This window comes from Eschrichtius robustus, chromosome 8 (genome assembly GCF_028021215.1).
Source record: "Eschrichtius robustus isolate mEscRob2 chromosome 8, mEscRob2.pri, whole genome shotgun sequence".
Lineage (NCBI taxonomy): Eukaryota > Metazoa > Chordata > Mammalia > Artiodactyla > Eschrichtiidae > Eschrichtius > Eschrichtius robustus.
In genome coordinates, this window is record NC_090831.1 from 64,091,431 (window position 1) to 64,117,685 (window position 26,255).

At 34.0% G+C, this 26,255-nt stretch overlaps 1 protein-coding gene across 1 annotated transcript in view; it reads left to right on the plus strand.

Moving 5' to 3' along the window:
• The window catches only part of VWDE (von Willebrand factor D and EGF domains), a 97,576-nt gene that overhangs the window by 15,858 nt on the left and 55,463 nt on the right, over positions 1 to 26,255 (plus strand). Inside the window, 14 exon segments of the mRNA XM_068549805.1 lie at positions 2,573 to 2,790; positions 3,044 to 3,144; positions 4,496 to 4,765; positions 7,021 to 7,230; positions 7,386 to 7,398; positions 7,400 to 7,439; positions 7,442 to 8,353; positions 10,635 to 10,771; positions 16,503 to 16,619; positions 18,089 to 18,161; positions 18,863 to 18,937; positions 19,730 to 19,870; positions 24,119 to 24,214; positions 25,033 to 25,128. Coding sequence (XP_068405906.1) covers positions 2,573 to 2,790; positions 3,044 to 3,144; positions 4,496 to 4,765; positions 7,021 to 7,230; positions 7,386 to 7,398; positions 7,400 to 7,439; positions 7,442 to 8,353; positions 10,635 to 10,771; positions 16,503 to 16,619; positions 18,089 to 18,161; positions 18,863 to 18,937; positions 19,730 to 19,870; positions 24,119 to 24,214; positions 25,033 to 25,128 — 2,499 coding nt within the window.

The window sequence follows — 26,255 nt, forward strand, 5'->3', positions numbered from 1 at the left end:
TTCTCCTCCTCCTCCTTCTCCTCATTATTCTGCTAATTCTTCTCTTTGTTTTGTTTTCAGAGGTTGAGGGACAAACTGCTCTTTAAGATTTTGCAAATTATCCGTAATAAGGAAAGGTGGTAAGTTATGCTAAAAGTTGAAGCTTATGCAACACGGATCTCATAATGCACTCGTCACACTTCACTCCCTAATGTAAGCTCATGTTTGAGATCTTTTGCTTTAGAATTCTTCCGTTTGAACTACGTTATATAGACTGTATGATACATGGCCACATATACATCACTGTCACAGCCATAGAGAGCTGAAATTCTCCCACAGAACAGGAAAGACTATGAGAGGACAAACCATACAGCAGTGATTGGGTTGGTTGGGTTCCTTTTTTTTCCCCTAAGCCTCTGATGTAGGAACCAAGCAAGTAAAAGATACATAAATTAAAATAACTTTTAAGGGGGCTTCCCTGGTGGCACAGTGGTTAAAAATCTGCCTGCCAATGCAGGGGACATGGGTTCAAGCCCTGGTCCGGGAAGATCCCACGTGCCGCGGAGCGGCTAGGCCCGTGAGCCACAACTACTGAGCCTGCGCGTCTGGAGCCTGTGCTCCGCAGCAAGAGAGGCCGCGATAGTGAGAGGCCCGCGCACCGCGATGAAGAGTGGCCCCCGCTCGCCGCAACTGGAGAAAGCCCTCTCACAGAAACGAAGACCCAACACAGCAAATAAATAAATTAATTAAAAAAAAAAAAAAGTCCAAAATAACTTTTAAGAGAGATTCCAGCTCTGTTCACATACCTTTTCACCATAGGGCATAAAATTTTATGTAGTAAATATACCCAGTGAAATGTATCTAGATCTTCATGTCTATATTATACCTAATTAAATCAGAGAAACAAAAGGATAAAAATGCTAGGAGAGAGAGAGAGTCTCATGGGAATGACTCACCCAGAAAAAAGAGATGACTAAGGAGAGAGAAAGAGGAATCAAGAGAGGCTATCCCAACATACTTGACAGTCAACAGGCTAAGGTAACACCGAGCTACTCACTCAGCTTTCAGAAGCACCATAAGCAACACTCTATTTTGAAATACAACCCAGAATATGAAATTAAACACTGTCTCTCAGGCTGTTTGACACAATTCTACTTCAAACTATGGGCATATTATGCATACTTGCATATTATGCAAATTTTACTACAGTTTACGGGGGAGAATAGGAAGAGGATGTTATTGACATTTTCCAAAATTGTTACGCAAAGATTTCCCTCCAAGTATACTTTACACTACATTTTCAAGCTCTCAATTCCTTCAACAAGACAAATGTTGCTATAATAAAATGAAAACATCCTAAATATATTCCTACATTTTAGAAGCTTATATTGTTATTATTTGTCAATTAAAAACAATTTCCTTTTTTTCTGGAGAAAAATTTCTGCATTTCATTCTGATATTCTTCATCTCATCTTCTTTAAGTACATTTTCATTATATCTCTACTTTCATAGAGAACAAGTTGGTGTCCCCTTGTGTATTTCTACAAAGGCCCCACTGCTTTTTCACAGGCTTAAAGAGAACAGTACTTGGCCCTCATACCACAGACCAGGGGAAATGATGTCAGGGGTTCTATCTAAGCCAGATGTGTTTCATATTCACCTGGGGAGCTGGCTAAGAATTCTGATGTTTCTGTTATTTGTTATGTACATGGGAAAAGTATATATTTCTAGAAAAAAATGCATGGAGAGAAAATTTTTTCAGGAATTTAGAATCTGTGCAGTGTGCCTGTCTCAGATGGACTTTGTATTCATTAATTGGATGTGAGAGCAAACTTCTTTTGTAGCCAGCTTTTGGAGGAATCTATCCTTTTCATTTAGTTATACAAATCCCTAGAGTTCCTTCCTTCTCTTTTGTTACCATGTTCTTTCCAAATTATTTTTTTTGTGTGTTCTTTGTTCCACAGGCAAGAAAGCATCTCAAGGTTCTGAATATATTGGGACATTTGGGAGGTGAAAGAGACTGAGGATTTATTACTGGTGTGGAATTACTTTATTTGTTTTTATTTTTCTGTTTTTTAAAATGATGAACTGTATCAGTAGTTAAACCTGTTTGATGAACTCTGTATCAGTAATCATTAATGATCAGTAATCATTGCTATCGTTCAACAAATGGATAGAACATGAGTTCAAGCCCTAAGACATATCTGGACCCAAGGCCTAAGAGCATTAGGCAAAAAAATTAAGTTATGTTTCTTACTGTTAGAATTACATTTTTTTATAGAAACAAAAATAAATTTTATATTGCTTCTGAATTTTATGCAGGTGCATATGAATTTATAACCTATTAAAAAGTTATATATATATATACACACACACACACACACACACACATGTTATTAACTATTTGTAAAGATCAGGTAGAGTTCAATAGCTTTGGTTTACTTAGACAAAAGTTACAACTATATTTTTAAGTAAGAGAAAATAATTTAAGAATAATCTCTTGATTCAGTGTTTTGTGTTAATCAAGTTATTATGTGCTTTGGTTGGTAGATTCTCTTAGGAAAATTTTCTGTGTATTTTTTCACTAAAATAGGTAAAGAACAGCTAGGCTTAAATTTGTCACTATCTTCCTGTCACGTGGACCTTCACCAGACATCATCCTGTGCTAACGGAACCTGCAGCAATGCTTTTGTGTACTACACTGCTGTAACAGATTTTTCTCAAGATGGAAATAGAGTCACGAATATTGTAGTAGAACCTATAGTTAATGAGGATTTCCTATGGAACAGCTACATTCCAGACAGCATCCAGGTTAACAAATTACAAAAATATCTTTATAAGTGAAGCTTTAAAAAAAGATATGTGTATTTTATCACTATACCTTGTGAACTTTTCATTTCAAAATCATTTAATAAGCTCTTTCAGTTTGTAAATTATTCCAGTTTCAATAACTATGACAAAACAGTAGTTAAGTAAAAATTCATTGAGCTTGCTAGGAAATTTATTGTATATCACTAAATAACAATTAACGGTAATATTTACTGAAAATTTCTTTGCTCTTAAGATCAGAGTAAAGGATGTCCTGACTGCTTACTGCTATTCATTTACTGACACACTTATAATTACCTTTGATGGCAGAAAATTTCCTGTAAGTTTTTTCCTTTGGTAGTTTGTGTTTCTATTGGATTTTGTTGCTGTTTTGTTTTAAACATTATACTATTTTATTTCTTAGTCCTATTCACTGAAAGATTAGAAAGGAAGGCATGTGTGAACATTTTGTTTCAAAATATTGATTTGTGTGGAATGTTTTTGCCCTAAAATCTACTTCTTAGTAAATATACAGATTAATTGTGAAGCTGAATTTGTAAAAATGAAGAGTCTTAAAAATATAATCCTTTTAGCTTGACCATTTATTTATTTATAATAATTAAATTATCTACTCTAGAGATATGTACTGTTTTGCATTTCTACATGATACTGAAACAATATTTAAGGTTTAGGCAAGATGACTAAACTAACACATGATAATTATTTTAAAAACTAATAACTTCTAATTCATTGCAAGGATACTCAGGGGGAAAACTATCATAGCCATCATGAATGCCTGGATATCTGCCTTTGGAACTTAAACTGAGCAAAACGATCAAACAGTAACCTAAACTATCTTGCTATTAATATCTGCATAGAAGGATTTAAACTCAGTTATACTGTTCTGGGGAATACATGATTTTAAGATGTTGCTAAAGAAATAATAAGAACACCTCATTGTTCAGTAATAATTTTCTTCATAATACAAGGTAATTTCTTCTTTAAAAAATCTATAATGTGATCATTGTCAGTAAAATTATTCAGTATCAGTAAAGAGATATATAACCCCCCCCCATAAAAAATGAAACTGCAAAAGTTTGAAAAGTTATTGAAAAGTTGTAGGAAATGATCTCACATACAAGAATCCTTTGTGGTTATAATTAAAGGCTTAGAAGTTTTAGTGGAAAAAACCTCAAGAAAGTATAGTGGTGATTAATTTAATGTGTTATAATTCAACAAGATTAACTGTGCAACAACTAAGTGACAACCACGTACTACGTGCTAGAGTATGGCAGTGCACAAAACAGACAAGTATCCCCTGCTCTCATGGAGCTTACGTTTGTCTGGGTGGAGAGAGACATACACAACTAATAAATAAAATATACAGTGTATCTGAGGAAATAGGTGCTACAGAGAAAACAAAAGCAGTGTCAGAAAGAGAAGGCTTAAAGTAGGGATTGACTGAAATGATGAAATAGAAGAAAAAAGTAGTGAGAGAGATTTAGGTGTTTATCACTATTTTGTTTCATTCAGTACTCTACAAATAATTGCTTTTTATATATAAAGCTATTAGAATATAGATTTTCTATTCTTGCATCAAAATATATTGAGTGCATATAAATAAATTTAATATGCATATTTGGTTTGTAACATATTATTGTGATATTTTATACCAATTCTTAACGCAATTGACTTCTGTTAATGATAGGATGTATGATAACTTCAAGACTGGAACATTTGTGCTTTATAAGAGTATGTCGCGTGATTCTGAAGTCCATGTATGTCAGTGGGACTGTGGAAGCCTCCACTATCCTGTGTCATGTAACTGCGGCTTTGTTGCCAAAGAAGAAGGTGATGTAGTTACTTTAGATATGTGCGGTGGTCAGCTACATGAATCACAGCCATATTTATTTGTAAAGAGCCAAGATGTAACTAGCAATATCAAGATAAGTGAATCTTACTTAGGAAGAAAAGTCACGATTCTTCACTGTTAAAAAAGTATTTTTTTTCTTTTTTTTCCACACATTTTGTATTCAAATATGAACTTCTTTTCACCTCTATTAAATTAGGAACTATTATTTTTCAACATCAGTTTTTTCAAGAAAGTAGCTTTTTGATTAACACCAATCTTAGATGGAATAAAATTTTTTTCACTTACACACACAAATAGACACAACATAGTTAAAACTTTGTCAAATCTAAAGTGCCTTAAGAATTCAGTTTGATAATTTGGGTTATTCATATTTTTGACAATGCCCAATAAATGGTATATTAGGCAGAGATGAAATATATAATTAAGAATAAATATTCAGAACTATGTTGAATAATAGTGACGAGAGTGGACATCTTTGTCTTGTTCCTGACTCTACTCAGTGCTCTGTGGTGACCTAAATAGGAAGGAAATCTAAAAGAGAGGGGGTATATGTAGACGTATAACTGATTCACTTTGCTGTACAGCAGAAACTAACACAACATTGTAAAGCAACTATACTCCAGCAAAAATTAATTTAAAAAAAGAATAAATATTCAGGAATAGCTAGCCCATTTTTAAAATGAATACAGATGGTTCTGCCTCAGGAATAAGCTGGTAGATAGATGGAAGAGACTAGAAAATCAAGAAATAGATCCAAGATTATATACTCATTGACATTTTAAAATAATACTTAATATCTGTGAGCTAATTATTTGTATTTTAAGGTCATCTTCCTTTCATCTTCCAAAAAAGTAAATTCCAGGTGAATGAAATTTAAATTTAAATGAAAGTAGTAGAAAATGTAAGTGAATGTTTTTATAGCATTGAGATGAATAAGAACTTTTTAACATAGTGTTATATATTTGAATTCCATCATTAAAAACCAAAATACAAATCAAAAATTGGGAAAATATTTGCTACATATAAAACATATAGTCAATACAGTAAGCACTCATACATCACTAATATATAGTCAGCACTCCAATTAAAATGAGCAAATAATATAAACAGGCAATTCACAAAAGAAATGAAACTGATAAGTATGTCCAAAAGTACAAATAACCAACAAAAATATGAAAATGTCAACTTCATTAGTTTATCAAAGAAATGCAGATCAAATAGCTGTCATACAAGAGCAAGAGTAGACAAAGTAGTTGCAGTCTTTCCAGAGACATACATATTATTCATATATAATAAATTGAACCTATGCCTGTCATTTTTCAAGAAATTTTACTTCTGAAAATGTATCACAATAAAATAATTAAGGATATGCAGAACCCTAGTGATGTTCATTGTATTTCTCCAAGAGGGAAAAATTACAATTAATCAGTGATGAATAAAATAGTTTAATCAAAACCCTAAATATAATGACATCACATAACGGAACACTTTGTAGTCATGAAAGTTTTGGAGTAAATGTGTATTTATTGACAGGGGAAGATATTAATGAAATATAGGTGAGGTTTTCAAAGAACTTGGATTAAGATACATTAGCTACCTCAGACTGAGTAGTAATGTAAGGTTTGTTTGCTTTTTAAATATTTTTCTGTAATGAATACTTACTGTTTTCATAAAAAGGAAAAGGACACTATTTTAAAATTTAAAAAATTAAAAGGGGAAGGAGAGTCAGAGGAACAAACACAGGTGGTATATTTTCAACACAGACATCCAAGTCCCTGACCTGGGAGAAGTGATCCTCCTGTCAGGAGGATCATGGATGACACAGGCTCTTAGGATCATTCAATAAACCCCTTGCTCCCATTCCCAACTCCCCAGGCAACTTTCTGGTATAATTTGGCTTCTGATTCTATTTACCTACTGGCTGCAAGAGAATACTGATTAGCCACAGGAATATGTACTCCTCTGGAATTATATTTATCTGTGTAAATTAATTACCCGGCAGTCTAGTTCTATATTAAATAATTATTTTCAGAGATATTACTTGGTAAACATTATCCTCAACATTTCTAGCTGTTTTAATCGTATAAAATATTTAGTTTAGTTTAAATCATTTAAAGAAAGGAGTATAAACAAACTATCTCAATGAAAGGATCAATATGGAGTTCAAATTTCAAGTCAGCAAAAGGCAAAAATCCATTATTTTGACACGTAGTATTAAAAGGAAAGTTGTGATCTAAAGAAAACCAGTATTTTGTTCTCTTTTTATATTAAAGGAATAAATGAATTTATTTCTTAAAAAATCTAGTGTTTTCTTAATCCATATTGAATATTGTTTAAACATCTTTTATTTCTGTACTTCAGATCTGGTTTTCTTCTGGAGCATTTATCCGTGCTGACCTTAGGGAGTGGGGCATGAGTTTAACAATCAGAGCCCCTAGTTTAGATTACAGAAACACTATGGGACTTTGTGGCACCTTTGATGAAAACCCAGAAAATGATTTCCATCACAAAAATGGGATCAAAATTGATCAAACTTTTAATAATTGTGTTGCTTTTATTAATGAATGGAGGTAAGAAAGTAACTTATTTTCGTTTGTTATTGTATTAATATTTGACTTAACATGAGTGGTGGGTGACTCAACGCTCTGCTTTTTTTACAACACGTTACTGAGAAAAAAATTGTTCTTGTCCAAATTACTATTCTTTTCTGTTTTCCATCTGGAAGGATTTTACCAGGAAAAAAGCACGTTTGACACAATGCCAGTTTCTCTGCCATCACCTAGAAAAAATCCTATTGTAGCTGCTCATTGGACACTACTTCATTGTATCCATCTTCTAATCATCTGGAAAGTGTTTCTCAATCAGAGATTGTTTCAGCTTGCAAAGACCCCAAACATGTCAAATTCGCTTCCTTGATACCAGAGCTAGATGTCACCTCTGAATATATTAATTCAGAAGCTCCTGTCAGAAGAATAAACAAGCATACATCTCGAGAAAACAATAATTTGTATTTCTTTCCTCAAGAAAAAAAGCATGTGAATCTAACCAATCTGGACTTAAATTTACAAAAACATCCTGGGAATGAAAAACAAGATGCATCAAAAACTTTGGACAAGGGGAGACACACACAGGACCAGGGTAATCACAGCCAAGAAACAAGGTGGGATCGACAAAACAGATGGAAACAGCAAAACTTCAGTGAGTTTCTTCCTGTGTTTGCTTTTCAAAGTCTCAGCCAAAGTGACCTAGAAGAGTTTACTTACTTTTTCCCTGAGGACCATACTGAGGATGTCCACCAAGAGTTTGTCCCCACGTGGCCCACACCATCTGGCCACCCCGAATACAGCACATCGGCACTATGTCAGCACACTCTTGCCAACTCCAGCATGGGAATGCACTGTCTTGCCTTTCTTGGCAAGAGACTAGACAGTGTGATAGAGATGTGTGTTAAGGATGTTCTCCTAAAAGATGATCTTAGCTGGGCAGAAGCAGGTGTGGCCCTTTTAGAAAATGAATGTGAAAAGAGGATTTTGGAAGAGGGGAAATATAACAGAGAAGAATACAGCAAGTCAATTAAAGACATTCTCTTGTCATTAAAATGCCCCAATTTATGCAGTGGCCATGGGCAGTGTATGGAATGGGAGTGTGCATGCTCCCCAGGCTTTAGTTCCTATGATTGCAGTGATTCACACGGTAAGTAAATGCACTCCAACTGTGATCTTGTGTATGTTATTTAATTATGAAAACTTCTTTGTTCTTTTTTACCTTCAGTATCCTAACAGGCTTTATTCAGATTATATATGGAAAAGAACCCAAATTATATTAATCAATATGTTAATAATTTTCCAAAACAGTCTCATCTTACTCAGAATAAAAGCTGAAGTACTTATAATGGCCTGTAAGACATAGCATGATCAGGCACACAATATCTCTTGAGACTCATCCCCTACTACTATCACCTTCACTCATTCTACTCCACCCACTTTGGTTTCTGTGCTGTTCCTTACAATGCCAGTTCTCTTGACCTCAGGGCCTTTGCACATAGCTGGTCCCTCTACTTGCAGAGGATAATCATTCTTCTAGAACTCAAATTTAGTATTTTTAAAGCACTGTTTATATTTTGCTAATTTTACTAATATGCTTAATTTTTTTCTCCAACCTATCTAAATGGTACAAATTATTTTGTCCCAATATATTAGAGAAAGACATTTCAAAAAGTCAATTTGATTCTCTTAACTATTAAACCAGTAACTCCTGATTTTGCTCCTACCACCACCAATCTGCCCTTTTCCATCTCAGTAAATGCAAACTTCATTCCTCTAATTGTTCACATTAAAAATGTGTAGTCACTTTGACTTTTCTTTTTATATCAAGCCTCATGTTTGATCCATTAGCAGCAAATCCAGCTCTAGCTTCAAAGAATTTCATATCTTTCCCTGCTATCAACTTAGTCCAAGCCACTATTCTCTCTCCCTGGATTATTATAGATTCTCTCAAAGTTTATTCTCCATACAGCAGATAAAGTGATTCCTTTGAAATGTCAGTCAGATCGTATTACTCCCCTGCTTAAATCCCTCTGTTAGCTCTTCATCTCCTTCAGCATAAAACTGGCAGGCCCTACTATGGCCTAGAAGACTCTATGTAGTCTGAGACTCCTCTCTCACTGAATTCATCTACCATTGTCTCCACAGGTCATTACTTTCCAGATTTCTCTAGTGGTTGCTTTGCTGTTCCTCAAAAGAGGCCAAGCCTGCTTCTACCTTAGGACATTTGCACTTACTTCTCCCTCTCACTGGCACATTCTACCACATATCTTCATGACTGACTTCCTTCTCTTCTCTATTCAAATATCATATTATCATAGAATCCTTCCATCGTCATTCTAAATAAAGTAGTTTTTCTCACACAACCCCATGGTCTTTATCTCCCTTAATATAGTTAATATACTTTTTCTCCATTACCTCAAAAACACTTACGTGATACACTTTATATTTATTTTTTCATTGGTTTATTTTTTTGTCCTCCCATATTAGAATGTAAGTTACATGAAGGCAGGGACTATTTTGTTCATTACTATATCTCCAGTATTTGGAATAACACCAGAAAAATAGAAGTTGCTCAGTAAACATTTGTTGAATATATGAAAGAATAATACGTGTTTTTTACATTTTTCATGAATATTTTAGGGTTCTGAATACATGTAACAGGATTTTTATATCCTATTGCTATTAAGGTTATATTCACTTGGATTTTGCCACTACTTAGACAAAGGACTCAGTTGTTTTTATACTGCATTTATCTATTCTGACCACCAGATCTTGCTCATAGAGATAATGAATGATCTTACCAAGACCAGAACCACAGAAATAACCATATGAAGGTCAGTTAACTCTGACTGATAAAAGAAATTTTTTCTCCTATGACTGAAAAGTACACCTAAGATTATGGTAGCATGTAGGATAGCAATAATACACAAAAATATCAACAATACTGGGACAATAGCATGCACAAATTTTGATAATTCTTTTCTAAAACAAATTAAGAATTTTTAAAAAAAATTTTAATACATCACGTTGCTAAGTACCCTGTATTATTACAAAAGCACTTTTTCTATAACCTATCTCTATGACATAAAGCAAAATGGTAAAACCAAAACATAGGCCATGGTAGGAGTAATTTGTTAGTACTCGTACTTATTTGGTATCAAATATTATTAAAAAATTAATTAAACCTGTATAGTTAGGCACTGGTAGTATCTGTAATGCTATTTCTATTGAGTTGAATGGTAGGTAACACTTCTTTTAATACCAGATCACTCTTAACATGTAATAGTTTAATTAATGTACTAAATATTATTGGGGGTAGACTTTAAAATATTAGTTTATATACGCTTTTAATCTTGGCCTTGAAAATAATTAGTTTTTTTCTGGAATTAAAGCAAATATGTCCTATTTTAAAATCATTTTTTCCAAAGACAAGGTTCCTAAAATTATAGAACTTGAGAATGCTGGGTTGTGTAATATTCAAAAATATAACTGTATGATGGTGAGAGTTTTTGGTCAAGGCTTCAAAGAATCACCTTCAATTAAATGTGAAGTTACTAAACTGAAGGTATGTTAATTATAATGTTGAAAACAATTAAGTTTATGAGTTATTCAGATTAATTTTCTTAGATTAATTTGGAGTATCAATTAGCAACATAATCCCAAAGGATGTCATATCCTCAGAGAACTGAACAGGAAAATTGTTAAGTTGCTTAACCTTAAGCTTCCCTATTTGCCAACTCTATTAAACTGTTTTATATAATTTTTATTGAGGTATTGACTCACTATTTAAGCCATAATAAGAAATTAAAATAATATCAAACTTGATATATAAGCTTCTGTATTTACTGAAATGTAAAAGCACAAAGAACAGAGGTCATTTTTATCTAAGACTCTGTGCATGAATTATAGGATTTAGAGATAGGAACAATTCCCTTTTACAAACCAAAAAGTTAGGACAAATTGTGCTCATCCTTTATATTTCCTTTACTATGAATTTCATATGGGAGAGTTACCAAAAAAAAAAAATATATAGTGTTTTTCTTTCTTGAGACCACCAAACACAGACATGATCACTCAGTTTGAACATTGGTGTATCAAATTACACCTTATTTTTTTTTAACATCTTTATTGGAGTATAATTGCTTTACAATGGTGTGTTAGTTTCTGCTTTATAGCAAAGTGAATCAGCTATACATATACATATATCCCCATATCTCTTCCCTCTTACGTCTCCCTCCCTCCCACCCTCCCTATCCCACCCCTCTAGGTGGTCACAAAGCACCGAGCTGATCTCGGTGCTATGCGGCTGCTTCCCACTAGCTATCGGTTTTGCATTTGGTAGTGTATATATGTCCACGCCACTCTCTCACTTTGTCCCAGCTTACCCTTCCCCCTCCCCGTGTCCTCAAGTCCATTCTCTAGTAGGTCTGCATCTTTATTCCTGTCCTGCCCCTAGGTTCTTCATGACCATTTTAAAAAATTTTTAGATTCCATATATATGTGTTAGCATACGGTATTTTTCTCTTTCTGACTTACTTCACTCTGTATGACAGACTCTAGGTCCATCCACCTCACTACAAATAACTCAATTTTGTTTCTTTTTATTGCTGAGTAATGTTCCATTGTATATATGTGCCACATCTTCTTTATCCATTCATCTGTCGATAGACACTTAGGTTGCTTCCATGTCCTGGCTATTGTAAATAGAGCTGCAATGAACATTGTGTACACCTTATTTTTGATGGTTATTTATATGGTCTTCCTTTTCTTTATTTAAGCAGAATTTTATTTTAAGGAAAGCACTTTGAATTTAGAAAGTACTTACTACATGGATAAGATAAAAACTTACAACAGCAAATCATATTTTAGCATTCTTTTTACCTTTTCTCTAAATTGATTCTGAGATTGAGAATTTGAGGAAATAACTTTTGTTTGTGTCTTTATCAAATAGTTATACACAAGAATTATGTTTATTTCCTGATTTTATGAGCAGAGCCTTTCTAAATGAGCCATGAAATATTCTAACCCCAATGAAATAAGACACATAATAGAAAATGTAATATATATGTATTATTTCATTCACATCAATGTTGCTCAAGAGAGTTGTCATTACATTGTTCTTGGCAGAATAAACCATATGACATCACACTATAATTAAGTGATGTGACGAGAGAATTTTATAGGTTTATATTTTCTTGGAAAGTACATTTTATTCTTAGTTTCAGATATATATTTTCCTGTGACATTTTTTCTCATACTACTTCCCTCCTCCAAATAGCTTATAAATAAAGAGTACACTCTAGAATTCATTACCACTATACAGAACTATAGAAAGAAAGAAAATATATTCACTAGCCAAAACAATCTTACATAGATTAACTATTTTCTTTCTCACCCCGTTTAGAATGTTTATGTATTTTATTTGTAATACAATTAGGTTTATTTTTTAATATTTATATTCCATTTTGAGTTTCCTTCACACTCTGGTTGATTTTAGTTATATACTTTTTTGGAAGGTACGTGAAATATTATCATGGTTCTAACAGTTGATGCCATACAACAGGTATACAACACAGAGAAATGTCACTGTCTTCTCAACCCTACCTCCCTCTTCCCATTACCCCATCTTTCTATCCTGTTCCCATCCATCCCCTGAAGGTATCCACTCTCATTATTTTCTAGTTTATCCTTACTGTGTTTCTTTTGCACAAAGGAGAAGGTAAATTCCTTCTTTTTTTATATGAATACTAGCACATTACATATGTTCTTTTCTAATTTTGCAGTAGTAATTTTAAACAAGTTTTTAGCCAGAGCACCAAACACCCAATCATTTCCTTCACTCTCGCCAAAAGCTGCTAGGACTTTACAGAATCCAATTTTTAAATAACTTACTTATAGTAAGTTATCCTAGAAGTTGTTATCCTAGAAACAAATGGCCCTTCATAATCCAGCTCTTGTCTGTTTTTGCAGGCCTGCATGTGCTCTAGGAAAATCCCATGCTGTTTCATGCATCGCTGTCTTTTCATATGGTATTCACTCCAACCTTGCTAAATCGCACTCTGTTTCTGCTCCCAGTGTCCAAATGGCAGTCTCCTTTTTTACTTTCAAGAGAAGTGCTGTGTCCTTTTAGAAGCCTTCTTGACTGTGCTGGTTACACTTAGTGGCTTCTTTCTCTCTCATTACACCTTATTTGAATCTTGGTTATAGCAATAAGAAAGTGTTTGTTTGTCTTTTCCTCTGTGATCTCTTTTCATCAGAATATCCTCAGTACATATAGATATTCCCAAATGTTGATGAATGGAAAAGAAATAGAACCCTGTTTATTCCTCATTTGGGGTAAGCTCTCCAAACAGAGGGGTGGAAATAACCCCTAAATTCCCAGTCATTGCCTGGAGTCTTGTTTCAACACACAAAACCAAGAGACCCTGTATCCATCTAAGTGTCAACATCATGACTACCCTGAGACATTGCTGTCATTCCCCTCTGCTAGAAGGAAACCACTGATATATCTGCTAGACCAGACTGTATACACTCCCTTAAATATGGAGATTTGTTCTAGGGCTCACTCTTTCAGCAACATAGTTTCTACTAGCCACAGACTAGTGTGTTCTTGCCTTCTATTGTTTTTCCTGCTGACCTACAATATTGAAGCATCAGCACACTTACTATTTCCGAGCCATTGAAAGCATTACACAGTCATAAATTTTTTAAAAATCTGAATCTAAATTTTGGTAATAAGATACATCTTTTTAGTTTTCTGTGTAGTTATCAGTACCCAGAACATTATCCTTGCTCTTCTTCTTCAGACAACAATGCATTTCAATACTGAAAAATAGTACTCAAAGTTTAAATACGATATGCCATTGCATTATTAAATAGGGTGAACTGGTTAGAATTTATTTAGTTTAAGTTACATAGATTCAATTGAACTAGCTTGAGCAAAAATGATATTTATTATGAGGATAATGCATTTTTCACAGAATCAGGATAGAATATGACTGCTGAATTCTCAGGAAAAAAAGCTTAAACTTGGGACTTGAACACCATGAAGACTCAGTTTGTCTGCATTTGTGTGTGTGTGTGTGTGTGTGTGTGTGTCTGTCTGTCTGTCACGGTTCTGCTTTTCTCTGTTTGTGGGCTTCATTTTTCCCTTTCACTAGATATTAGCTTTCTCCACACAGTGAAAAACGTGGCCATAAACAGCTCCATAACATTTTTTAAAATAAATTTATTTATTTTTATTTTTGGCTATGTTGGGTCTTCGTTGCTGTGCACGGGCTTTCTCTAGTTGCCGCGAGCAGGGGCTACTCTTCGTTGTGGTGCACGTGCTTCTCATCGCGGTGGCTTCTCTTGTTGCGGAGCATGGGCTGTAGGTGCATGGGCTTCAGTAGTTGTGGCTCGTGGGCTCTAGAGCGCAGGCTCAGTAGTTGTGGCGCACAGGCTTAGCTGCTCCGCAGCATGTGGGATCTTCCCGGACCAGGGCTCGAACCTGTCCCCTGCATTGGCAGGCGGATTCTTAACCACTGTGCCACCAGGGAAGCCCTACTTACATATACTCTTAAATTTTTGCTCATTTTTATAGTTTGGCAATATTCTGTGTCTATATTGTATTTTGCAGGTTCCTAAACATTTCTATCTATATTTGGTAGGTAGAAATATATTTAAATGCATTACTATTGAAATTAATAAAGAAATTTGCCATGGGTAATATAAAAATTATCATTTAAGAATTTTATTGCCAGGACATGGAAGCAACCTAAGTGTCCATCATCGGATGAATGGATAAAGAAGATGTGGCACATATATACAATGGAATATTACTCAGCCATAAAAAGAAATGAAATGGAGGTATTTGTAATGAGGTGGATGGAGTTAGAGTCTGTCATACAGAGTGAAGTAAGTCAGAAAGAGGAAAACAAATGCAGTATGCTAACACATATATATGGAATCTAAGGAAAAAAAAAAAAAAAGGTCATGAAGAACCTAGTGGCAAGATGGGAATAAAGACACAGACCTACTAAAGAATGGACTTGAGGATATGGGGAGGGGGTGGCGTGAGATGTGACAGGGTGAGAGAGTGTCATGGACATATATACACTACCAAATGTAAAATAGATAGCTAGTGGGAAGCAGCCGCATAGCACAGGGAGATCAGCTCGGTGCTTTGTGACCGCCTGGGGGGGTGGGACGGGGAGGGTGGGAGGGAGGGAGATGCGGGAGGGAGGAGATATGGGAACGTGTGTATATGTGTAGCTGATTCACTTTGTTATAAAGCAGAAACTAACACACCACTGTGAAGCAATTATACTTCAATAAAGATGTTTAAAAAAAAAAAAGAATTTTATTGATAATTCATTAACTTAAAAATATCATGATATAAGAGTTGAAATCAAATGAAATGTTAGAATATTTAACTCATTAATTATTCCAAAATGTCTGATTCCAGAAACCCCAAATAAGTATATGACTGACAATTTTAACTTCCCAAGGCTTTTAAAAAACTCATACCAATATTTTCTTTAATTAAAATAGATATAAATATTAAATAAGTAAATGTGCAGTTACTGAGCTGATATTTTCCTTGAAGACATCTATTTTAACATAATAACAGAACTAGGCAGGACATTTAGGGGTCTTCTGATTTTCTTCAGCATATCTAAAATAAAAATTTTCATTATTTGGGGCTATTTTGCTACAGACTACCTTTGAAAGAATTCAGATGTTGATTTCTTCATGGATTTTACTATAGTAGGGGTTACCATCATTAATGACTGTCAATATATTCATTCAAATAAGCTGTTAAACATTTCAAAGAGCAACACCTCATCTCAAAAATTTTTATTGAAGAAAGACTGACTTTCCTAGCACACTGTAAAATTTTTATGGATTTTTACAGCCAATGCAATAACTGGACTGAATTGTTGTCCTTAAGCTAAGCAGGCAACCATTCTAACAACTTCTTAAAGAATCATTGAGTTTTTTAACAAAGTACAAATTACTGCTATAATATGGTAATTTTTGCCTTAAAATATTAATGGCCTTCTTAAGTCTTATTTATAGGGAAAAGCTTTTAAACTTGAAGGGTCTTACTTAATGTTAAATAGAATCTAATTAATAACCTTATGTTTAATTATATAGTAAATTTTTAAAACAGTACACTTCTCTCCTCTTTATATATGACAGCTTTGGGGGAGTTACCAGGACATACATAAAGAGTACAAGAAATCAATCTTTGATTTGACATGTAATGTTTTTCAAACTAAATAATTTGAATTCTCAATCTATGTTTTATTTAGGCAAAAACTGCCAGGAAGATGTTGATGAGTGTGAATCCAGGCCTTGCTTTTCAGGAGCAGAGTGCCTCAATACCTTTGGTTCTTATCATTGTGGTTCATGTCCAAAAGCATTTTACGGTGATGGAAAAATATGTCATGGGAAAAGTCCCTATTTTCTGGCATGAATTGTTTTTCTTTCTGTTTTTGCTGCATTTAATTAATTCAGGTCACTTAGTTCCATTCTCTCTTGTACTCATGCATTCATTCAGGGTCATGCACTAAGCTAGATGCGGAAGATGCAGAAATATATAAGATATGTCCTCTGACCTAATAGGTTTGAGTATAGTAGCAGGAAATATGACATAATTCAATATGATGTTCTGTGTCTTTCGATAGAAGTGTCTAGAGAGAATAGTAGGAATAGTACACAGGGAATCATGTCTACCTTGAGGGACAAGGAAAAGTTTTTAAAAGGAAGTATCACTACAGCTGAATCTGATGTATCTGATCAAGAAAGAGAGAGACATTCTAGGCAGAAGAAACAGCGTGAGCAAAGGTACAGAGGCATGTAACATCACCTTGGGCACTGAGAAGGATTCAGTGTGCTTGGAATAGAGAAGGTAAGGGGACTGCTACAAGAGTAGCAAGGGTATCCAGTGGACAGATCACTGACAAACTATGAGAAACATGATAAGGTTTACATCTGAGAAAGTCTACTTAAGAGCAGTGTAGAGGATGGACCACTTGCAGGTAAGGAACTGTACAAGTGTGAAGGTGGGAAGAAGAGTTAAGACAATATTACAAACATAGGAAAGGCATGAAGATATTCCGACCTAAGACGAGGATGAAAAAGACACTAAAGAAGAAAGTTGAGTCTGTTTCCACAGACTCACAGACGTAAAAAACAAACTTGTGGTTACCATAGGGGAGAGGGAAGTTGGGAGGGACAAATGTGGGGTATAGGATTATAGATACAAACTACTATATGTAAAACAGACAAGCAACAAGGTATACTGTATGACACAGGGAATCATACCGATTTTCTTGTAATAATCTATAATGGAGTATAATCTGCAAAAATACTGAATCACTATGCTATACACTTGAAACTAACACAATACTGTAAATTAACTATACTTCAAAAAAAAAAAAGCAAGTTGATAGTACTTGGTCAGCGATTGGGATTAGCATGGTGAGGGAGAGAGTTAACAGTGCTTGGTTTAGGCAAATTGAGTGGGTAGAATTGACATTCATATTGCTAAGGACTGAATCATGTCCTCCCAAAATTCATACATTGAATCTTAAACCCCCAATATGGCTGTATTTGGAGTAAGGAAGTAGTTAATGATAAATGAGGTCATAAGGGAGAAGCTCTGATCCAATAGGGTTGGTGTCCTTCTAAGAGGAGACACCACAGAACTTAATCTCTCTCTCTCTGCCAGGTGAGGACACCAGGAAAATGCAGCTGTCTGGGACGCAGGAAGAAAGCTCTCTCACCAGGGACCAAATGGGCCTGCACCTTGATCTTGGACTTCCCACCCTCCAAAATGGTTAGAAAATAAATTCCTGTTGTTTAAACCATCTACTCTGATATTTTGTCATGGCAGCTCGGGCTGACTAAGACACACATGAAATATGAGGAAGAAGACACAGTTTCGGAGAGAAAAGATAATGAATTCAGTTTGGAAACACAGACACTGAGGTGACTATGGAATAGCCAAGTGGAGCTCAGGAAGGGGGATAACGTTAAAGATATAATTCTTAAGGTCACCAGTCAGGGGTGAAACTTCCCAGGGAGAGCACTTAGAATTAGAGAAAAGAGGAAAAACATTGGTGGATATCAACCTTTTAAAAACTTAAAAAGACAAAAGTAAATTATAAAAAGTTAATGTCAAAAGTAAATTATAAAAAGTCAATATCTTTGGGGACCTCCCTGGCAGTCCAGTGGCTAAGACTAAGTGCTCCCAATGCAGGGGGCCTGGATTCGATCCCTGGTCAGGGATCCTGCATGCATGCCACAATAAATATCCCACATGCTACAACTAAAAAGATCCCGCATGCCGCAATGAAGATCCCGCGTGCCGCAACTAAGACCCGGCACAGCCAAATAAATAAATAAATAAAAAGTCAGTATCTTTGGTATTATTAAGCAAACAAGGCATATTTTGATGAAAAATATATATTAATTACATGATATCACCTTGTGCTTCAAATTGGGGTGGACCTGTCTAGCACGGGAGATAACAGATTTGAAGAGCACACTGCAGGATGGTGAGAGAAATTCCCTACTAGTTCAGCTACTCACATCAATATCCAGTCCCAAATACTGAACCTTCCACTCTGTGCACTAAAGTGATCTAACATCCGTCTTTTCCAAACAGTGGCCCATTTTCTCAATAAGGCCTTTATCAAGTGGAATTTAAGACAAAAGCACACTGAACCAAATTCCATTACACGTAAGTGACTAGTAAGTTTCTTAACCCTATCAGAGGCACTTGTGTATTTTAGGAAAATGCTTGTTAAGACAAAGTAATTTTTTATTGTTGGTTGTTGTTTACTTTGTTTTATGGCAGGCACCAGAGTCAATGACTATAAAAGCAAATAAAGTGCAGTTCTTTTCTTGAAGTTCCTAACTAGTGGAGTAAAAAGACACATAAGTGTGAAGGACAAAGTTCTGTGAATGAACACAGATAGGTGACATTGATTGAGTGGGTGAGCGTGACTCTAGGAACATCCATTAGTTAGCTCAGGCTGCCGTAACAGAACACCACAGACTGGGTCACTTAAACAGCAGAAATTCGTTGTGTCACAGTTCTGGAAACTGGAAGCTTGAGATTAAGTTGCCAGCAGCACTTGTTTCTGGCCTCTCTCCTTGGTTTGCAGATGGCTGCTCTCTCACTGTACCCTCACATGTACACTCTTCATGTGCTTCCTCCTCTTATAAGGATGGACGTCATTCCTATAGGATTAGTGTCCCACTCTCATGACCTCATTTAACCATAATTACCTCCTTTAAAGTATCTCCAAATACAGTCACATTTAGGGTTAGGGCTTCAACATAGAAATTTTGGGGAACACAATTCAGTCCCTAACAGAAGCATCTGCTGAAGATGTGACATTTAAGCTAGTTCTCTGATCTAATTTGCAAGGAGTTCAATCCAAGTGACATTTTTATTTTATGTTCTTATTCACAGTGTTTTAGTTTTATAACAGTTTAATTCTGATCTGTTTTTCATGTATACATTTAGTTGAAACACAGTTTCTAAATGAATTTACTACACATACTGTGGTTCTCACAAGGTCTGACAACAGTGTAACTAAGGAAGAGGATGGTAAAAATGCCAATCAGAGGGAGAGGAATGTTAAGCCAACAAATGGAAATGCCTCTAATAAGTAATGGTCTTAGTTAAACTCTAATGACAAGTAATACCTCTCATTTGTTTTCCAGAAGATCACCATATTTACTCGTCAGGAATTTTTATTTTCAAAAAGTTCACCTACGATTATATAACGCAGTTTACAAATTATTCTTTTTCTTGCTAATCTTTTGAATCCTCTGGCTTATATTCTAGAAAAGTGATTCATGTTGTGTAATGAACAAATTATATCATTATTTAAGGTGATTTCAGAGAAGCTTATGGTTGGAAGTGACCATTTCAAACTTACATTCTATAAATCCTTGGTCATTCATCATCTACTCAAACTCTAAACGTATGAGAAGCTCATTCTTTCATAAGGCCTTTTCTTCTTCATAGTGCTTTCTTTATAACTCTTTGTTTTATTCAATAACACTCTATTACTGTCTTCATAACGATCTTCCATGTTTCTCATTACCTTTATGCCTTTGCATACTGTAATATCAGCTGTTTATCTTGCAAGATATCATTGCATTTGTTCATTTTGCAAGGTGTTGTTGATTATTGCAATACAGGAAAGCTATCTTGATTTTAATGTTATTCATGTATCTGGTTGCCTTACTAAATACTCTTATTTACACTGTTTTTTATAGTTGATTCTCTTCTTGATTTTGTAGGTAAAACATAATATTTTTTGCAAATACTAAGTTTGTCTCTCATTTACTTTCTTATAGTAACTAAGATTTAGTCTGTATTTATGATGTGCCAGCATTAGGAAAATATTTTTAATATATTATTTCATTCGATCCTCATAATAGCTCTATATAGTAACTCTTTTATTTCCATTTTACAGATGAGTAAACAGAGGCATCTATGGGTTAAGTAATCTGTTCAGATTTACAGAGTTCGTAAATTACAGAGGCAAGACTTGAACCTGAGCAATCTAATGGCCCTGTCCCAGCTCTCAAACTTAGGCTGTGATTGTAGTGGCTGGGACCTCCAGTTCCAAGTGTGTAAGGATTGGAATAGCTTTGTTTCTTAATGGTTTCAATGGGAATTCTTCTCATGTTTCACCAGTGAATATGATATCACTGTAGGTTTCTGCTAGAATTTTCCTTTGATTGCTTCCTCAGAATTCTCTTTAGTTTTAAGTCATGAGTGGGTTTTACGTTTTATAAAATGCTTTTTCAGAACAATTATTACTTGCTACAATTTCTGTTAATGTTTCCATGGATTAACTTTCTCAGAATGTTTTTAACAAAAAAAATTGATGTATCAAATTACTTTTTAACATATTTTATATTATTTTCTTCACTAATATCTTGATATAATTATGTTAGTTGAGATACAAGTCTATTTCATCCTGATGTGATAATATATAACTACACTGCTGCACTTGATCTGATTTAAATGAAATACTAGTATTTCATTTTAAATTTTTATGTATTTTCATAAATAATATTGGCTATAAGATTATGCCACTCTGACAAAATGTTTATGTTTCATCTCTTTGCGTGTGTTGCAACAGTTTTGTAAAATATTCTTTCCTTGAAATTTGGTTAATTTTCTTCCATTAGATCAGCTGTCCTGGCATCATTTTAGGAGGTTATTTTAGATTATTTTTCTATTTCTTTCAAAGTAATTTTTCTATCATCTACTCTATGTCTTCCTCAGTCAACTTAATCATTTATATTTTGCAAAAAAATCATTTATCTCATTGAGATTTCAAATTCTTAGTTTCAAATTATATGTATATATAATTTAAAATTCTTTTCATATATATAGCTTTTTCTGTTTTCTCATCTTCAAAGTTTAGTTATATCTTTCCATTGTTTTTTTTCTAAATAGAACTTGCCAAAGGTTATCTATTTAATTGCTTTTTTCAAATAATCATTGAAATTTGCTTTTCTGTTAATTATCTGTTTGTAACTTTTCTTTGACTTTTTGTTGATATGTAAGAGTACTTTACATATTCTGGCCACTGATCCTTTACATAATGTGTACTTGAAATTATCTTTTTTATCTCTATGGCTTGGCTTATCTATGTTGTCTTTTTATGCAGAAATATTAAAATTTTACGTAGTCAAGTACTTCTATACTGCTTAATATTCTGTGTTATCTTGTGTATCCAAATAGATTATGTAAGTTCCTAGAAGGCAGGGACCATGTGATAACTTCTTACTGCTGCACGAATCTTAGTATAGTGTTTATACAAGTAATAGACATTAAATGAAGGAATGAATTACCTAATGTTAAATACTGTGGGTAGAGCAGAGCATTAACAGATGTTATTGACTAACATTTCTTTTTCTTTTTTGGTTGTTTAGACATAAATTTGCAACAACTATCAACAGAACATTCACTAATTGGTGCAAGCTCTATCCACAGTTCTGCAACTATGAAAAAGTTCTTGGATACAATCGACATCTCACACTTCTCATTAAAATCAGTCACAACTCGAATGAATCATTCAAAGAAGGCTATTTCCCATCAGATATCAGATTTTGAACACGTGGATCATACCCCCAGTACAAACCTCAGTCTGGAGGAGTTGGAAGTTCCTACAAACAACCGTAGTTCTTTAAGCATTAACCCGAATAGTTCCCATGGTGAAGTAAAGGATGTTATCCAGGGCCCCATCCAAACAGAGGCAGGAGGATATAATTCTCAAACTAACAGGTCTCCCCGGGGTTACACACAGTATAAGGATGGGTTTGCATCATCACTTACTAGAGTCATCACTATTTTGCCAGAAAAGCCTGGATTGACCAAAATATTAAGTTGTGCTGAATCCCCTTGCTTTCTTGGTGTTTCCTGTGTGCCAACCACAGATGGTCACTTCTAATGTGGACGCTGCCCCTCTGGATATTACAGAGATGGTATCAAATGCAGAGGTAGTATGAAAACTCTTCAAAACTTACAAAGAAAACTATCCAGTTCACGTTTAAGTACTTAAGAAGATATGCTCTTCTATTGATTAATTTTTGTTTATTCTATTTAGTTCAATAATTTCTATTCATTTTTTTTATTATTTATGCATATTCTCTTCACATTTCAAACAAATTAATATTGATGTTTCTTAATTTTTTCATAAAGTTAATATTAAATAGCATTATAACTATATAATACATTATAAATATATGTATTAAGTACCTACTGTGTTCTAGGGCCTTTGGAAAAAAATTTGTATCAATTATGTCATATAATCCACAAGGACCCCACATACTGGGTATTATTTTTCCCATTATACAGAAGAGAAAGCAGAACCTTAGAGGGCTAACTGACTTTCCTGGCAATAAGCAGCTAGATATAAAATAATGGTGTGCATAACACTGTGGTTTGGGTTCTTTTCAGCTCACAGAGGGTATTTAGCACTTTAAATTACTAATTCTGGCATATTTGCTTATTTGTATAAACTAGGTTTCTCTGTAATTCCTCCAGCTCTTGAGAATAAAACAAGTTAGGCATCACTTTAATTTTGAAAGGAGTGTTTACTTCTTTTCACAATCATCAGCATTGTTTTCTTTGATACAAATCAACTTTCTGGCTTAGATCTAGCTACTTTTTGTTGTTGATATTGTTCTGTTGTTATTGTTTTGTTTTGTTTGTGTTTTGCTTTGTTTGAGACCAACTTAAGCAACAAAGCTGTTGGAGTATTCCTTTGTTCTCAGTTACCTAGAGGAACTTCGTTTTTTCTTTTTTCTGTAGGAATAATGATAATAACCTTCAATTCTTACATGTTTAGAGTATAAAACTCCTTATTATTAGCAAATAAAACAGAAAAAAACCTCATGCATTTCAGTTACCTCAGGAAGTGTTAAATGACTAATAGTTAGAATATATCAGGTTGTTAGAGAAGCTTAAGAAATACGAACCTATAAGCTTATGATGTGTTCCTGGCATCTTGCTCTTTGACATTCTGATTATCCCTGCCATTCACCAACATTTCCCTAATTGGTATCTGAAACTTCATTGCTCTCTGAAAGACTGTAATTCCATTTATGGTTAGCAGCCATCTCCAACATCAGGTTTTGCTATGGGAGTAATTTCCTCATATGGTATGTTCTTCTTACCCTGTTAATCATTTACCTCAGTCATTCTAGTAGTAAAACAAATATAAGGGGAAAAAATAATTTTATGGATGTATGCAGTCGTTACTGTCTAATAGCAATGTCCAAAATTTTCAACTTCAGAGAATTTTACTTTTATTATATAATTAAGCTTATGGGCAATGTGTACATACTGTATCTACAATTCAGCCTTTTCCCTTGATTTCTGCAGCCATTTGTAGACATCCATGTGGAAAAAACAGGGAGTGTGTTGTCCCAAACATATGTGAATGTAAACCTAGTTACACTGGTTCTAACTGCCAAACCGGTAGCTGTAGCACTCATTAGTTTGCATAACAAATTTAATTGATAATTGATATTTCTAAACCATGAGCTTTATTCTATATAAATATAAAACTTTATATATATAAAAACTTTTTTTTAAAGATAATTCACATTTACTGTGTACATATTAACATATACTTATTTATGCTGGTGAGGGAATCCAAGTTTGTTAATATTTATTAAAAATAATTTATTGAAGATTTTAAAAACTTAAATTTACAAAATAAGAGAGCCAAAGAGCAGTAGCTCATTCATCCTTGGTAAAAGTATCTTCAGAAATAATTTTTTGAGATTTAGTTATATGGTACCATATCCCTACAAATATTTTAGCTTCAAACAAAGGACACCTGCTTATTGAATAACTTGTCAAGCATGGTTCCAAGAACCTCTTAAATACCAAATAATTAGAAGATATCAGGTAGTAAGAAGAAACCTAAAAAATGATTTTTAAACACATGTCTATAGCCATATAATTTTATTGCCTTGGTTGAAATCTTAAGTGGAGAGTTTAGGAAATGGCATTCCTAAAATGGATAATATTTTAAGGAAACAAATTTGTTATTTTTTAAATAATATTTTAAAAGAATATATTTTAGTAGATTGTACATGTATAATTATTAATAAACTGAGAGTGACGTTAAATGTTTTCGTGACAAGGCAAGGCACAAATTAAGAAATCTCTTTCTGATCTTATTCATTAGGTGATGTGATTGGCAATTATGAGCAACTAGGTCATAGCCAATAATATGACCAATTCCAAGCCTAATTTACCTTTCTTTTATTTTTATCCTGTGATATTAGTAGTTTGTAACAGGCACTGTGAAAATGGAGGCAAATGTCTTACACCAGATGTTTGCCAGTGCAAGCCTGGCTGGTATAGACCCACCTGCAGCACAGGTAAAATCAGAAATATTTTCAATAAACATGTCATTTAAAAGAAATTTAAAATTCAGTGTCCTAAGGACTTGCACCCAAAAACATAAAACTAGTCTGACAAACAAAGTTTTTATTTCAGACAGATTTTTAAAACTCGATGTCTCATCTTCATTCTTTTTCTTCTTGTATTAGACCACAGAGTGTATTCCAGCTTTACTGTTATCCAACCCAACCAATACTTTGTTTTTTGGCCTTTATTTTTCCCTCATCCGCTTGCCTTATGGTGGAGAGAAACATATCTGTGTTGCATATTCAGGTCTCTTCCAAGTTGTTGTTTTTTTTCACACACACACACTGTATTTTATTTTTACAAGAGATAAGTAGACTGACACCAAGCATTGTACATGGATGACCACAACAAAAGCAACAATGATTGCAATTACCAAACATGAAACACACTCATACTATGTCATAATATTGACATTCAGTCCAGTAATCCTCCAGTGTAACAGCTCCTTTACTTTGCAGTGAAAATTGATTTGTATATTCTTTGCCTCTGAGTCCTTGTGGGATTTTTTTTTTTAATTCAGACAGAAAGTCACAAAAATTATACTCATCCTCATCAGTTCACTCAGTCCCATGTAATTAATTTTTTTTTTCATCTTGATCTTTTGTTAGCACTTTTATGAGTTCATCAGTTTTTCATTAGAGTTCTGAAAATTCAGTTCTGCTTATTCATTCAGTTCAGCAGTACAGTCAGTTACCAGAAACCTGTACTTGTCAGAGTCTTTTCCATGAATTTCTTGAAGATGAAACCCTTTTATAGGAACATATTTGCAAAAGCATCAGAGTACACACAGAACTGTCTGTAAATGACAAAAGACTTAAAAGTGACCACAGTTAAAAATTTGATGAAAGTTCATAATAATGCAGTTGACAAGAAAATTAGTTATTTCTGAGATATACATTTTAAGGTAATAACTAGGATTATGACTTATAACATTATACCAGAACATATAAGATTTTTAGAAATTTCATGTAATGTCTGAAACATTTATATTAACATATTTCCATACAAATAACCCAATGAAAGTTTAGTATTAGTTGTTTTGTTTGTTTGTTTTTTTATACTGCAGGTTCTTATTAGG